Here is a 15410-nt window from a genome sequence, read left to right as displayed (position 1 = left end):
ACGGCCTGAGCAGACGTGCTTAGCATTTGAAAATAAGGAAAACGAATGTGGTAAAGAATGGCAAGCATACATTTTTTGAAAGAGTACAAGCCCATCTTTTGAAGGATAGATGACTTGTGCAGGTTACAAAAGAATACAGTGCCCAAAGCAGCGACTAAATGAAGGTCACATTTGGAAAATGAAAGGGCTGTGTAACAAAGTGCTGTAGGAAATGTATGAAACTGTTATCAACACCAAGAGAAAACAACAAATGTCCTACCTTCCCACATTCCCAGAGGTGTCCGGATAAAAATGGTACCTCACATGTGTGGGTGCACTTACTTTGGCGCAAAGGGAAAAGGCTAAAACACTGGCAAACCAAACGCCCTGGGAAGACCACATTTTTACTGTATTTGGTCTTGTGGACAACCCACAAATTTGGGCCTGGAGTTTCGCAGCCTCCAAGGAAAACAGGGAAACCCATGCATTTCTGAAAAGAAGACAACGGAGGGAATCCAAAGAGGTCTGACTTGCGCGAATCGCCCTAGAATTTATTACCCACAAGAACTGGAAAAGTCCAAAATGTAGGGGAAAAACACACTTTTCAGACATTTGCCACCAGGAAACCACAGAAAGCCGCTGGCAACAACACATGACTTGCATCCCACGTTCCCACAGGTGTCCCGATGAAAATGGTACCTCATGTGTGGGTGCACTGATCTGGGCGCAAAGGGAAAAGGCTAAACTACTGGTACATCAAACCCCCTAGGGAAGACTGGATTTGGCTTTGTGAACAACCCACAGATTTGGGCCTGGTGTGCTGCAGCCACCAAGGAAAACAGGGAACCCCATGCACATCTGAAAAGAAGACACCCGTGCGTATCCAAAGAGCGCAAATCGCCCTAGAATGTATTACCCACAAGGCTAAGTCCAAAATATAGGGGAAAAACACAATTTTCAGACCTATACCCCCAGAAAACCATCGAAACACGCTGGCAACACATGTCCTACCTTCCCACATTCCCCCAGGTTTCCTGACGAAAACGGTACCGCACATGTGTGGGTGCACTGACCTGTGCGCAAAGGGAAAAGGCTAAACCACTGGTACACCTAAGTGGCTGGGAAGACCACATTTGACTGTATTTGGTGTTGGGGACAACCCATAGATTTGGGGTTTGGGGTGTTGCAGCCACCAAGGAAAGCAGGAAACCCCATGTATTTCGGAAAATAAGACACCCCTGGGTATTCAAAGGGGTCTGACTTACGCCAATCACCCTATATTTAATTACCCACAAGGTCCGGCAAAGTCCAAAATGTAGGGAAAAACCCACCGTTTTCAGCCATTTGCCACCATGAAACCATTGAGACATGCCGGCAACAACACATGTCCTACCTTCCCAAGTTCCCACAGGCTTCCCGACGACAACGGTACCTCACATGTGTGGGTGCAGCTACCTGGGCGCAAACGGAAAAGACCACTGGTGCATCAAATGCCCTGGGGAAGACTGGATTTGGCTTTGTGGACAACCCATAGATTTGGGCCTGGGGTGTTGCAGCGACCAAGGAAAACAGGGACCCCCATGTATTTCTGAAAAGAAGACACCTGTAGAAATCCAGAGGTCTGACTTGTGCCAATTGCCCTAGATTTTGTTACCCACATGATCAGGCAAAGTCCAAAATGTAGGGGAAAAAAACACTATTTTCAGACATTTGCCACCAGGAAACCATCGAAAACATGCCGGCAACAACACATGTCCTACCTTTCCACATGTGTCCCAATGAAAATGGTACCTCACATGCGTGGGCGCGCTTACCTGGGCGGAAAAGAAAAAGGGTTGACCACCCCTAAACTCGAGGATGGCCGGAGGTGCTGCCTGGATGCCTGTCTCCAATGTGGATCCACCGTCCACATGTCCAGCCGCAGTCTCAGGGAGCCCCGGCAGGGTCCCCATCCCTTCTCGAGGGCAAACCTGTAATGTAGCCAGGCCAGCACTCCAGGATGGTAGGGGGTGATGTCCCTGGCCTTGGGCGCCTGTCTCGCATGTGGGTCGACCATCTGAAGTCCAGCGGCAGTCCCAAGAAGCTCCGGCAGGGTCACCACCGTCACCCCCACCCCCGGAGGGAAAAGCTTTAATGTGGCTCGGCCAAAACTGAAGGACGGCAGTGGGTGCTGCTCCCGGCCTTGGGCGCCTGTCTGCTGCTCCGGGCCTTGGGTGCATGTCTACCATGTGGGTCGACTGTCCCCAAGTCCAGCAGAGGTGCCAGGGATCCCTGGCTGGGCCCCCATCCCCCTTGCAGTGAAAATCTGTAATGCAGCCCAGCCAGTGCTCCAGGACGGCCGGGGGTGATGTTCTCAGGCACGGGCGCCTGTCTCCCATGTGGGTCTCGATGGTCCCCAAGTCCAGCAGAGGTGCCAGGCACCCCTGGCTGGGCCCCCATCCCTCACTGGAGGAAAACGCTGTAATGCAGCCCAGCCAGACCTCCAGGACGGCCGGGGGGTGCTTTCCCTGGCATTGGGCGCCTGACCCCAGTGTGGGTTGACCGTCCACAAGTCCAACGGCGGTCCCTGGGAGCAGCGGCAGGGCTCCCATCCCTTTCTGGAGGGAAAAGTTGTAATGCAGCCCAGCTAGAGGGCCAGGACGACCGGGGGTGCTACCCCTGGCATTGGGCGCCTGACTCCTATGTGGGTCAAATGTCCCCAAGTCCAGGGGCGGTCCGAGGGAACCCTTGCAGGGTCATCATACCTCCCTGAAGGGAAAAGCTGTAACACGACACAGCAAGAGCTCCAGGACGGCCGGGGGTGCCTGTCTACAATGTGGGTCGACCATCCACCAGTTCAACATTATTTTTATTTTTTTAAACAATTTTTATTCAATTAAACAAAACAAATACCAACAAACACGCAGTGCAAATAGCAATACCATTTCACATTGTTCATTGCACAATATTGGTCACTGCTCCCCTTATCCCACCCTCCCCTACGAGCCTATTGTTCCACTCAATCTGTATCCGCACTGCGTGGTGGGGTCTCGTTTCCAGTGGATTCTGTCAGATTGTGTATTGTTCCAAACAGTTCCGCTACCAGCGATTTCCATGCCATCAGGGTTCCCATCTCTTCTTCTCCCCCTATATTAATTGCTTCCTGCCACACCATGGTCTCCGCCTCCGCCCACTTCTGCAACTCTTTCCACCACATCTCCACCCGTGGCCTATGACAAGCCTTCCATCCCAAGGCAATACTCCTTTTTGCGAGCACATATGGTAAATCTTTCAGTTTATTGACATGCTTAAGTTTCTGCGATCTGGGGAAGCCCCCCAGTAAGCAAGCCCAGGCTGAGTCTACGACAATAGTGACCCCTTTTACTGCTAGTTTCCCCGCTACTTCACTCCAGAAGCGCTCAATCACTGGGCAGGACCAGAACATATGTACCAAATCAGCTTTTTCTTCGTCGCATTTGGGGCATGCCTGTCTACTGGCATTTTGAAACCTCGATATCCTCAGGGGTGTCATGTATGCCCTGTGCGTGATATATAGTTGTATCTGTTTTAGTCTGGCGTTCCTTGACACCCTCTTGTGGTACCCCAGGGCACGTTCCCACATCCCATCCTCCATCGGGACTCCCACCTCCGCCTCCCATTCTGATCTCAGTTGCGTTAGTTCTTTCCCAACCCTGGACATCAACATTTCGTACAATCTAGAAATCTTGTGCCCTCCTTCCGTTATATCATATATCATGTCTATGGTACCATCAGGCTCTTCTTCCAGTATTGTTTCTGGCCAAGTTTTTTTCATTTCCTGCACCATTTTATAATCAATATATTGGCACACGTGTAACCCCACTTCCTCCCTTAACTCTTCAAAGTTCACAATAGTCCCCTCCCGCCAGACATCACCCATAGTTACCAACCCCAGTGATTACTAGTGGTTTCTAATTGTCCTTCGTAGCTGTTCATCTCCCCTAGCCAACGCAACCAGCGGTATCTGTGGGGAGCATGGGACTGGGTTTTCCATCATCCGGCATGCTCGGCGCCAGATCCTCCACCCAAACATCATCATTTTAGGACGCGCTTTCATCTCTGTCTCAGGTAACCAAATTATTTCTTTTAAGTAAAATGGGGCACTATCTGTACTAAACAACCTAGATTCAGGGGTCGCTTCGTCTGAGAGCCATTTGGCAACGTATTGCAGTTGGCTCGCTACATAATAGGCCTCATAGTTAGGCAGTTTTATTCCCCCTTTCTCATAAAAGTTCTGCAGCTTCCATAGTGTCACCCTATTCCTGGTACCCTGCCACAGAAAATCCCTGCACATGCCATGTAGTCTGGTGAAGAACTTCTTGGGTATAAAATACGGGATGTTTCCAAAATAATGCAGGAGCCTGGGCAAGACCACCATTTTAAGCATTGCACTTCGCCCCATCATTGCTAGAGGTAACTTTGGCCAAAACTTCATACTCTTTTCGATTTTCCTCATGGCTACCTCGGTATTGTGCATATGCTCTTCTTCCACCGTGTGATACACATCTATCCCAAGGTACCGAAAAGTGCCAACAGCCCAAGGAGCTTGCAGCACTGGCAACCACCCAGCAGGGATCCTCTTATAACTTCCTAACGGGAAAATAATAGATATCTGATGGTTCACCGCTATGCCAGACAGCCCCGCATACCTGTCCATAACTTCCAAGATGTACTGGAGATTCTCCTCCGGGTGTTTCAGGTACAACAGCAAATCATCCGCATACAAGGAGATCAAATGTCGCTCCCCTCCCACTTCGATGCCTATGGTATCATACTGTTGTCTAAGGTATATCGCCAAAGGCTCTAAAGCTAATATGTACAGCATAGCGGACCATGGGCACCCTTGTCTGGTGCCTCTGCCTAGTTGCCATCTCTCGGAAATCACTGCTCCCGTTTTGACTCTGGCCAACGGCTCACTATATAGCATCCTTGCCCATCTTATGTATCCAGGCCCCATACCATAGCCCGCCAAGGCTGCCAGTAGCCATGGCCACTTGACTGAGTCAAAGGCCTTCACAGCGTCTAAAGACACTATTGCCATTTCGCCATCATTTATGCAACCCCTTCAACAACTCGATGAAGTCGCCTATGATTATGAGTTATGTTCCTATTGGTCCGGTGTATTAGTTTACCAATGACTCTGCGCAGTCTGCTTGCTATGACGGCTGTCAATATCTTACTATCCTGGTTCAGCATTGAGAGCGGTCTATAGGAGCCACAGCTGTATCCAGGCTTATTAGGTTTGGGAAGCAGTATTATAATCGCTTCTCTAAGTGATTCCGGCAGCTGTCCTATCTCAAATGCTTCATTTAGCATATCTAACATCGGGGGGAGCACTTCTGCCTTATACACCTTATAAAACTCACTTGGAAACCCATCCGCCCCTGGGGTCTTACTAGTAGGTAGCTGCCTCACCACTTCTTCTAACTCCTCTATGGTGATCCGTGCATCTAACTCCTCTCTTTCTTCGGCACTTATTGTGGGCATACCTATGTCGTCTAGTGTCTCTCTTATTTCTTCACAACTGCTTCTCCCCATATGCCCATATAGATCCCTGTAGTAACTTGCAAACTCCTGATTAACTTCCTCTTGGGTGTCAGCTACACTGCCATCTTTTCTTGTTATTGTTCTGATGGTGGGTCTGGGGATCTCGCTCTTGTACAACCATGCCAGAAGCCTTCCTGGTTTATCTCCTCCCGCATGCTGTCTTTCTATATATTTCCTATAGTTAAGGTTAGACAATCTATCCCATAGCTCCGCGCATGTCTGTTGCCATTTAAGTATCAGCTCCATGTCTATTCCAGTGTCATCTCCTCCTTTCAGCGCCTTTTCCAGTTCCCTTTCTGCCTCCTGTAGATCAGCCAGGTTTCCCCCTTGTAGGCCTTTAGATTTTGCTATGGCTATGCCCCACAACACCACCTTAAAGGCTTCCCATAGCGTGCTCGCTGAGTCTACGCTCCCCGTATTTACCTCAAAATACTGTATGATCTCCTCCCTTATGTCTTCCCTGAAAAGGGGGTCTTTAAGTGCCTCTGCCCGGAGACGCCACGTCGGAATCCTCGCTCTTGGGGGGCAGTATTGCCAGCCTATTACCAGAGGCGAGTGGTCCAACAGGACCCGTGCCTTATATTCCGCCTGCACCATCTCTGTCATTATCTCCGACGTGACAAAGACGTAGTCCAGCCTCGTATGCAACTGTTGTGGGGCAGAATAATGCGAATACTGCCTTTCATGGGGGTGTTTTATTCTCCACACATCCGCCAGACCAAAGTCGTCTAGCAGCGCCTGTAGCGCTTTTGCCGCTGGGGCAGGTCTATCAAACTTCCGATCTGATCTGTCCGTCTTAGGGTTTAGTACACAGTTAAAATCCCCTCCCCAGATCACCGCGCTCCCCATACACATGCTCAGATTAGCACTCAGGGTTCTGAAATATGTAGCCGTATTTTGATTGGGGGCATAGGTGTTCACAATGCATACTTCCTTGTTCTCCACTAGTCCCCTTAGTATAACCATTCTCCCGTTTGCTTCCGCAGATTCCTGCAACTTGTGAAATGGGACATGCGGCGCCACCCAGATAAGCACTCCTCTGGCATAGGCAGAGTATGTCGAACTCCCCACTACCCCTTTCCATTTTTTCCCCACTGTTCCCAGTTTATCCCGCGTCAGGTGAGTCTCCTGTAACAGTGCGATATCTATTTTTTGTCTGCGCAGGAATAACATCACCTTGTTCCTTTTTCAATAACTATTAAGGCCCCTGACATTCCATGTAATAATTTTAAGGTCCCCCATGGCTTGTTAGAATTCCCGTTCCCCTCCCGCTAGTGCTGCTCAGTTCCTCCTTTCGTTTCTGTCTATGTGGGTCATACCCCAGTTCAAACTGTCCCCAACTAAAAACACCCCACACAACCCTCCGTTTCTCCCTCCCGCCATCCTTCCCTTCCCCAACTCCCCAAACTCCCTATTCTCCTCCCCTCCCATCCCCAACATCACCCGCCTCAACTGTTGCCCAGCTCCATCCCTGGATCTCAGGCATCCCCTCATCCAGCTCTTTCTGGCTCACGCCTGTACTCGAAGCTCCGCAGGGTGAGGTCGCCCTAGTGACTGACCTGCTACAACAACTATTATTACTTGGGGGAGGGCGGGGGGGGAGTAGGGTGCTGGCACCCAGCCGCTCCTGTTTGCAACCGTCCAACCACGCATTGCTATTCAATCTGTGCATATATGCGCACTACTATATTCCAGTCTCTTAAATTCGACACAGTCAGAGGTATCCCAGCAGAGTGTAACCTTTACTCAATTGCATCCCTTAGTCTTAAACACTATCATTATCTCCGCTGGGACACTCACCCTGCATCTCCTCAATATATGTGCATTGTCCCCATCACTTATTGTGTTCCTCTCGAGCCTGCTCCGTATCTCGTTCTGTACAGCCCTGAAGGTCCAGCCATGCTGTTGCTTCTTCCGGGGTGTAGAAAAAGTACATCTTGCCCTTGTGCTGCACTTTCAATTTTGCAGGGTACAGAAGCATGCATTTTATACCCGCCATGCGTAGCCTCCTTTTGATTGCCACATAACTGTACCGTTGCCTCTGGACCAGCATTGTCAGTCAGGATACGCTGTAATAATACATGAAGCCCTTTCAATTGTTGCTCCCTTGCGAAAATACGCCAATATGTTCTTGCGATCTTTATAGTTAAGTATTTTTGCGATTATCACCCGGGGGGGAGCCCCAGGCTACGGCCTCCTCATAAGGGCTCTGTGCGCCCGCTCCACTGCAAATCCTTGCGAAGGTTTTTCGGCCCCTATTTCCTGTAAGAGTAGATTCTCAACGTACTATATAGGGTCTTGGCCTTCCTCCCCCTCCGGCAGGCCGACCATGTGGATGTTGTTCCTCCTTGCTTTCCCTTCCGCCTCCTCCGCACGATTCTCCAGGTTAGCTACCTGTTGCTTCAGAATATGAACCTCCTTTGCATTGTTGCTACTAGTATCCATGTTGGTTTTCACCGCACTCTCCAGGCTGCATGCCCTCTCTGCCAACACCCTAACATCCTTTCTCAGCAGGGTGACGTCGATGCCTACTGCGTCTATCTTGGCCTCCAGGGAAGTGCGCAAGTCCGCCATCGCTAATCCCCATGAGTCTTTCAGTTCCGTGATAGCCGCCAGAATCTGGTGATTTTCCGTCGCTACGGTGCTCTCCACCTTAGGCGCTGTGGTCGCAGGAGATAGCTGCGTTTTAGCAAAGGCTTCCATTGTGGATTGTTTGTTCTTATTCTTGCTTATGGCACCTCGCCCTGTCATCTTGTAGACGCAGTTATGTGTCTGGGGTTGCTTGGTCTCTAACGTATCGACCTTGCACTTCTGTTTTGATGCGAACCCAGTGTGGCACTTCAGATCCTAGGTAATTGTCTGGAAAAGCTCCTTTATAGGCTTGAGTTTGTCGGGCTATTTCCTAGAGTGGGTTGTGCTCTCCCACGTATTAACTTAACCTATTGCATGGTAGGGATCACTTTTTCTTTTGCCTTAATCCTCTGGATTTTGGGCTCTGTGCACACTGTGCACTGTTGCATATATCTACAGCAGTCTATCTTACATACTCCCCATGTGCCGTGCTTCTCTTTGGTGTCTTATACTTTCAGGCTTTGTGGCATCTTCGGGATAATCTGCTGGTTCTACGGTCTCCCAGCATGCCCCCAGCTCCCAGTGTTGCGCACCCCTTCGCCCCTAAGAGTACGGGACCTTCTCCATCAGTGTCAGCCCACCAGCATATAAAGGTGTCCTCTGGTAGCTGTTTGTTGTTGAGTGCTCGATTCCACTGTTCTGGCTGCTTAGGCTAATGGTGAGCAGCCTCCCTTTACATCAGCTGCCCCTTCTGCTGAAGCGCAATGCTCTGTTCTCCAGCTCAGCAGCAAGGAAGCAGGGCGTGCACGTCATCAAATATATGTTCATTCCGTTCATGTATCTGCCGTCCTTCTTGCATGTAGTCTCTCTATTGACAACTATGTGCCACAATGTATCTGCTACGTGTCGCTCCCGCGCCTTTGTTATAATTAATTGTTAAAGTGTGGCAGGACCTGCGCCGTTCCTTTATGTAACGCGGGTCATCCACAAACCATGTGCGGCTGCTCGAGGCGCCGCCCGAAGCTCCCGCTGGCCTCGCCCGCACCGCACGCCGGGGTCAGACAAATGCCTCGGTAGTTACCTCCTTCCCCGCTCTCCAGAGCTCGGCTTGCCACCCTGTCCTCCTGCTTCACGCGGGGCGCTGCTGCTTCAGGTGGCGCCGCGAGCCGCACCAGACAAACGCGGCTCTCATTAGCCCCAGCGGGCCACACACAGTCTCCACACTCCGGTTCTTCGTTTCGGCTGCTTCCGCCACAGTTTATGCCGCGGCCTCCTGCCCGGGGGCACACGGCTACATCCACGCCGTGCAGCCAGTCTTCTGTGGAAGCGCACGGGAGGCAACCACCTCGTTTCCTAATCCTCTGTTACCGGCTTGCAGTCCCGCTCTGCCGCCTGGCAATTCGTCCGCTGATGAAGCGCAGCCTCGAGGAGCACACCAATGCCTGTGGGCACCCAACGAGGGGCCGCTCGGTGTCCACAATCAAGTCCGATCATTATAATGGCCGGGGCTTTGTTGTCTGCCATTTTGGGACCATCAGCATATCCAGAGCCGCCTGATCCAAGTTCCATATCTGCTGTACGTTGCATTCAATGGGCTTGTTTCCTTTAGCATTTGTAGGACTCATGTTCCGATGTATGCACCAGCATTTTTGGAACATCTAAGTTATTTTACACGCATTTCCTCGGATCGACGTCGGATCAACAGGAGTAGCTGCTCTCGGCCACGTCCTACTCCATGGCTGCTTAGCCACGCCCCCCCAGTCCAACATTTGTAATGCAGCGCAGTCAGAGCTCCAGGAAAGTCGGGGATGATGTTCCCGGCCATGGGCGCCTGTGCACCATGTGGGTTGACCGTCCCCAAGTCTAGTGGCAGTCCCAGGGACTTTTTAGTCGTGGTGGGGGGGCCGTTTGTCCTGGTCAAATCAATGTCCTGGTGGTTTAGTGGTTGAATGATCAGCAATCTCCTTAAGTGAGGGCTTGTTTTGGAAAGGGGAAGAGTCCACCCTTTCCAACAAGCCTTCACTCAAGGAAATCAGGCATAAAATGACCTTGCAGCACACAAATGCGTGTCTGCGAAATTTACATGCTAAAGCCTCTTGGCTTCAGCATGTACATTTAATTTCCTGATGATGTGCGCGGACGTCATCACGGCTGTTCCCCGACCACCAGGCACGGATGGGGAGGTCTTCCCCTTTACAGCCTGGGGGTCGGGAGGAGAAGCGCAGCAGAAGGGGGGGGGGCGATGCAGAGTAATGTGGAGGACGAGCTTTCCCGTCATCCGCACTGTGAACGTAGTGTGCAGGACAAGATAGCTCATCCTCCACACTTTAGGGGTTAAAACCGTATTTAGGGTTCAAAGATAAACAACACAAGAAAAAGAAATGTTGAGTCTGGAAGTTCTACTACATAGAAGCTCGTGGTCTGGCTGAACCCTACTGAACATGTACGAAAAGTCACTTAAAGCTCTACGGGCTGTTGGGTATCCAGTTTCTCTGCTCGCAGCTGTTGATATACCATGCTTCGCTTGGGAAGTGTTGGCCTGGTTTGCACAAGTCTATTTCTTCCACATCTGTCCTGGGCTGATTTTCAGGCTGGCATCGTTCTAGCGACCTGCCAATGATGACGCAGTGAGACATGACTCCCACTGTTGATTGAATTCCTTACAGAGTTAGGGCCTGATTTGCATATTCTCTTGGTTTCGGATGATCCTCCTGAGCTCAATTTGTTAATGAGCCTTCATGGTTCAGGTGAGCCTTCTTGGCTCGGGTTTGTGAAGGGCAGTGTTAGTTTCCTTGATGGACTTGCCAGTCCCAACAGAGTCCTTACTATAGCTCCCAGCTAGTCTGTTTTTCTTTCTTGTGCCCTCTTCCTTTGCTCTCACGCTCTCTTGTGCGCACTCCTGCATGCTCTCAAACATTCTGGTTCCTGCACCCACTCGCTTGCCCTCTCCCTTCTTTCTTTCGCCCCCTCACCTCTCTCTCTCTCTCTCTCTCTCTCTCTCTCTCTCTCTGTCTCTCTCTCTGTCTCTCTCTCTGTCTCTCTCTCTCTCTCTCTCTCTCTCTCTGTCTCTCTCTCTCTCTCTCTTTCGCTCTCTCTCCCCCTCGCTCCCTCTCTCTCCCCCTCTCCCTCTCTGTCCCACTCCCCCTCTCTCTATATCCCTTTCTCTCTCGCTGTCTCCCTCGTTCTCGCTCGCTCCCTCGCTCTCTCCCCTCTCTCCCATTCTCTCTCCCACTCTCTCTCTCCCTCTCTATCCCACTCTCCCCACTCTTTCCTTCTCTCTCCCTCTCTCTATCTCCCCCCTCTCTCCTCCCACTCTCTCTATCTTCCCCCTCTCTCCTCCCGCTCTCTCTATCTCCCCCTCTCTCTCTCCCTCTCGTTGTCCCCCTCTCTCTCTCCCTCTCGTTGTCCCCCTCTCTCTCTCTCTGTCCCCCTCTCTTTCTGCCCCTCTCTCTCTCTTTCCCTCTCTTTTTCTCCCCCTCCCTTTCTTTCTCACCCCACCTTTCTCTGCCCACACTCTTTCTCACACACTATCTCTTGCACGCCCGCTTGCTCTCTCAGGTGCTCTTGCCTTGGCCACTTTTGTTTCTCCACTGCTTGTTCCGTCTGTGGGTCCTCTCTGTCCTCTTACTCCTTCTCTTACCCATCTCCGTCTCTAACCTCGCCTTGGTCCTCATTACACGGTAGGCGGTAGCCATGGCGCTATTAGGGCCATGGCTACCCCCTTACCGCATTCCGGGTCCGTGTTCCCGGAATAGGGACTTACTGGGTCATTCCGACCTTGGAGGACCTGGTAAGTCCCCATTCCAGGAACCATTCCCCATTCCCATTGGAGCCCCCATAGGGCTTGGGAATGGGGAAGGAGCTAATAACGGTACCGCAATTTGCGGTACCGTTATTAGCTCTGAAGTCCCTTAGCGGGTCCCTTCCATAACGCCTGGTAAAACCAGGCATTAGGGGAGGGACCCGCTAAGAGACTTTGTAGTAGAGCGGTAAGGGATTACCAGCACCGGTGCCCTTACCGGTGCCAGTAATCCCTTACCGCCTACCGTGTAATGAGGCCCCTTGTCTCTGTTGGTCGTCTTCTTCCTCTCTCCGCCTCTTCGCTCCAATATCCTCTGGTGTTTGCCCTTCCTTCTTCTCCTTTGTCCCTCCTAAAATACCATCTTCTCACTTCCTCTCATGTAATCCTTTCCTCTGAACGCCTCTGTTGCTAAGCATAATCCAATGTCATCTTTCCTTCCTTGTCCTCCTCCTATGTCCCTCCTAAAATGCCGATTTCTCCCTTAGTACTCCTTCCTGATCTTTCCCCTTTCCCTCGACCAGCAGTAATCTTTTCCATCTCTTGCCTTCTTCATCCACTCTCCTGCTTGCTCTCTGCTCACTCCTCATTTCCCGGCCTCACAGAAGGACTTCGTCACACCCCTTAAATTACATAAAGGCTGCCACCAAACAGTGTAGCTCCACATTCGGCTATGCAAATTCACTCAAGTAGGGAGATTAAGGAACATGGTGTATCCTGACTATAAAGGAATTGGGGTAATACAGAATTTATGTTTTTGATGGCTTGTGTTTTGTATTTGCATTTGAGAGTTCTTAGAGTGCTACTCATTAGGGCAAATGTGTTAATCCAGCCAGGAAAAATTGAAAATGTTCAAGGATACCAAGCCAGAGTGATGGATTAAGACTACCATTTTACCATCCCTATGCACATTGGAAGTGCAGTCCCTATGTATTGGCATGTAGAGACTTTATGCAGCTAATTTGGGCAGGCATGCTAAGCATGTGGATATGCTGGGTTCTAATGCTTGCTTGTCTAGTAATCTTGGAAAGTCAAGGTGCCTAAAAGCACAGATAACATTGTCCTCTACACTCATATGCAGGTACTCTGTCCTCTACACTCATATGCAGGTACTCCAGAGGCCTTAGGTAGGCATCATGTTTGGGTCCATATTCTGACAATGTTTCAAGGGATATGGACAGACATGTTCAGTTGGGATGGAGGTCCTAATGATGCCCGGGCATGCAGGCAATGTGCCTTTGACAATGTATGACTCATCTCGACCCTGTTCTGATCAGCTTTCTTGTTGCTCAGTTGCATGGACGTGAAGACTTCCCTTTGCATCGTGGGAATCCAGGCACTGGCAGAGATGAATCGGTGGAGAGAGGTCCTTTCCTGGCTCCTGCAGTATTATGAGGTGCCTGAGAAGCTGCCAGTGAAACTTCTGGAGATGTGGTAAGTCTCAAGGGTGAGGGGGATGGTGTACTGGAATCAGAACTAAATATACCTTTTGTCACATAAGCGTGCAAAACCTGAAAGATCAGCAAACTGACCACCAACTGGTTTATTTTTGAAAGGAGTGCTTAAATGTATTAGTTTCGCTGTATTGTTGTTCATACAGTATTCTACAATACTTCTTACAAAGCATACTTTTTGTAAATTCTTTTATTTTTTTTTATTTGTTTATAACCTTTTTGGTTTTTACAAAGCTGTGTTTTTGCGTTTTGTAGAACGCTAGCAAGCCATATTTTGACACCACTTTCAGATGTATAGAGCGTGGAAGATCTGGTCAGTTTGAGGTGAGGGGGGGGAGAAAGGAGGAGCAGGAGAGCCGACAGCGTGGGGTAAACTGGCACCTGTTGAGTTTGCTTTTTATAGGGCCACTGTTAAAAATGTTGCCGCCATTCTGGACCATTTTAAGGAGTCACCGGCTATCAGACGGGACCAACAGATGGATTTGGGGTCTTGAGAAGTGAGTGGTGTCAAATAGGCTTGCCTTTCGAGTGAAAGCGCTGGGCAGGTCATGAGTAGATGGCGAACGGTTTCGACTTCGTCTTGAATTCCACACAGACGACAATCCGGCACCAGAGAGATGGATCTAATGTTCAGGATTTCCCTGGTCGGCAGGGGATTAAGGCGGGCGCGCATCAGTGTCTTTCTAAGATCTTTTCCTGGAAATTTCTCACAGTATTTGAGAGGGACCTTCAACTGGTTATGTGTCGGGGGGAGATGTTTTAAGGATTTGTACACTGATACTTTTTCATTTGTAGCGATCCAATCCTGGTATTCAAGCTTACACTTTACACGACCTGGGTTAGAAATCAAAGTTTCCTCACTACAGCCTACTTCTTGCAGCTTAAATTGGATTTTGGCGACCCAATCCATTAGTGGTTTACAGGTTCCTTTGGTGATTTCGGCAGCCACCTCCTGGAAGATTGGGAGTGAGTTTGGCAACAATATTTTCCTATACAACTGAGTGGCGCTTTGTGCCACCACCCCCGCAAGTGATAGTAAACCTAGGTCACGCCGGATCGCTGGCATTGGGGCACACTTCGGCAAACCCAGTACTGATTTCCATAGAAATCCTTCTAGTTGGGCCCAAAACTCTGGTGGCAGAGTTAGATTTGCAGCCATGCCGTAGGCTATGGCCGGGACAACTTTGGATCTGTAGAACTGCAGAGCGGGGATCCATGAAAATTTCCCAAATCTTTTGTCCACAGCGCAGGTTTGTGCAGTTAAGTTTCGTATTTTGCCCCATAGCGAGTTTTGAAGAGAGTTAACTTTTAAGGTGTTGTCCATCTGGGTTCCCAGGTACTTATATTCGCTGACCAGGTCCATTTTCGTCTTTTCAAGAAACCAAGAACTGGTTGTCTGGTGTGCCTTCACTGATTTGGAAAGGATCAGAATTTTTGTTTTGTTTTTATTGATTTTTAGGTTGTTACTATCCATGTAGGCCGCCATGTTTGTTAGTTGCCTCTGTAGGCCAATGGCAGTCTGGTCCATGAGGACAAGGTCGTCAGCATACCATAGTCTAGACACCGCCGAAGACCCCACTTTTGGCGGGAATGATCGCACTTTTTTTTTTCCGACTCTTGAAAGTAACCAATGAAGGCTATAAACAGGGCTGGGGCCAGTGGACAGCCCTGTTTCACCCCTCGGTCTGTGTTTATCTGCTCTGATAAGATTCTCTGGCGATTAAGGCGCACACAGAGAGATGTTGCCGTGTGAAGGGCCATTATCGGCTCAAGCACTGGGCCAGGGCAATTTCCCAAGGTTAGCTTTGCCCATAGTTTGCTCCAATCCACCATGTCAAACGCTTGCGATAAGTCCACCAGTGCCATGTAGACCTTTGGCGCTCCTCTCTTTACTTTGGCCTTGATGATATTCAGGATTAGAAGATTAATTGATGTACCGGCGCTCTTTTGAAAACCAGTTTGGAACATGTCGTTTAGTGGCGAGATGCTGGCACATTTTTTGAAGTGGAGCAGTAAAAGAGACGCAAAGATCTTGCCAATAG

At 50.0% G+C, this 15410-nt stretch overlaps 1 protein-coding gene across 2 annotated transcripts in view; it reads left to right on the top strand.

Moving 5' to 3' along the window:
- The window catches only part of PEX26 (peroxisomal biogenesis factor 26), a 546723-nt gene that overhangs the window by 108998 nt on the left and 422315 nt on the right, over positions 1-15410 (top strand). For both annotated transcript variants that reach the window (XM_069628688.1, XM_069628687.1), the window contains exon 3: positions 13208-13348. In XM_069628688.1, the coding sequence (XP_069484789.1) occupies positions 13208-13348 (141 nt within the window). The remainder of the gene's footprint in view (positions 1-13207; positions 13349-15410) is intronic.

This window comes from Ambystoma mexicanum, chromosome 12 (genome assembly GCF_040938575.1).
Source record: "Ambystoma mexicanum isolate Mex_15411 chromosome 12, UKY_AmexF1_1, whole genome shotgun sequence".
In the NCBI taxonomy this organism is placed as follows: Eukaryota; Metazoa; Chordata; class Amphibia; order Caudata; family Ambystomatidae; genus Ambystoma; species Ambystoma mexicanum.
The sequence above is the reverse complement of the archived record's forward strand: the minus strand, read 5'-3'. Positions and strand labels throughout refer to the sequence as shown.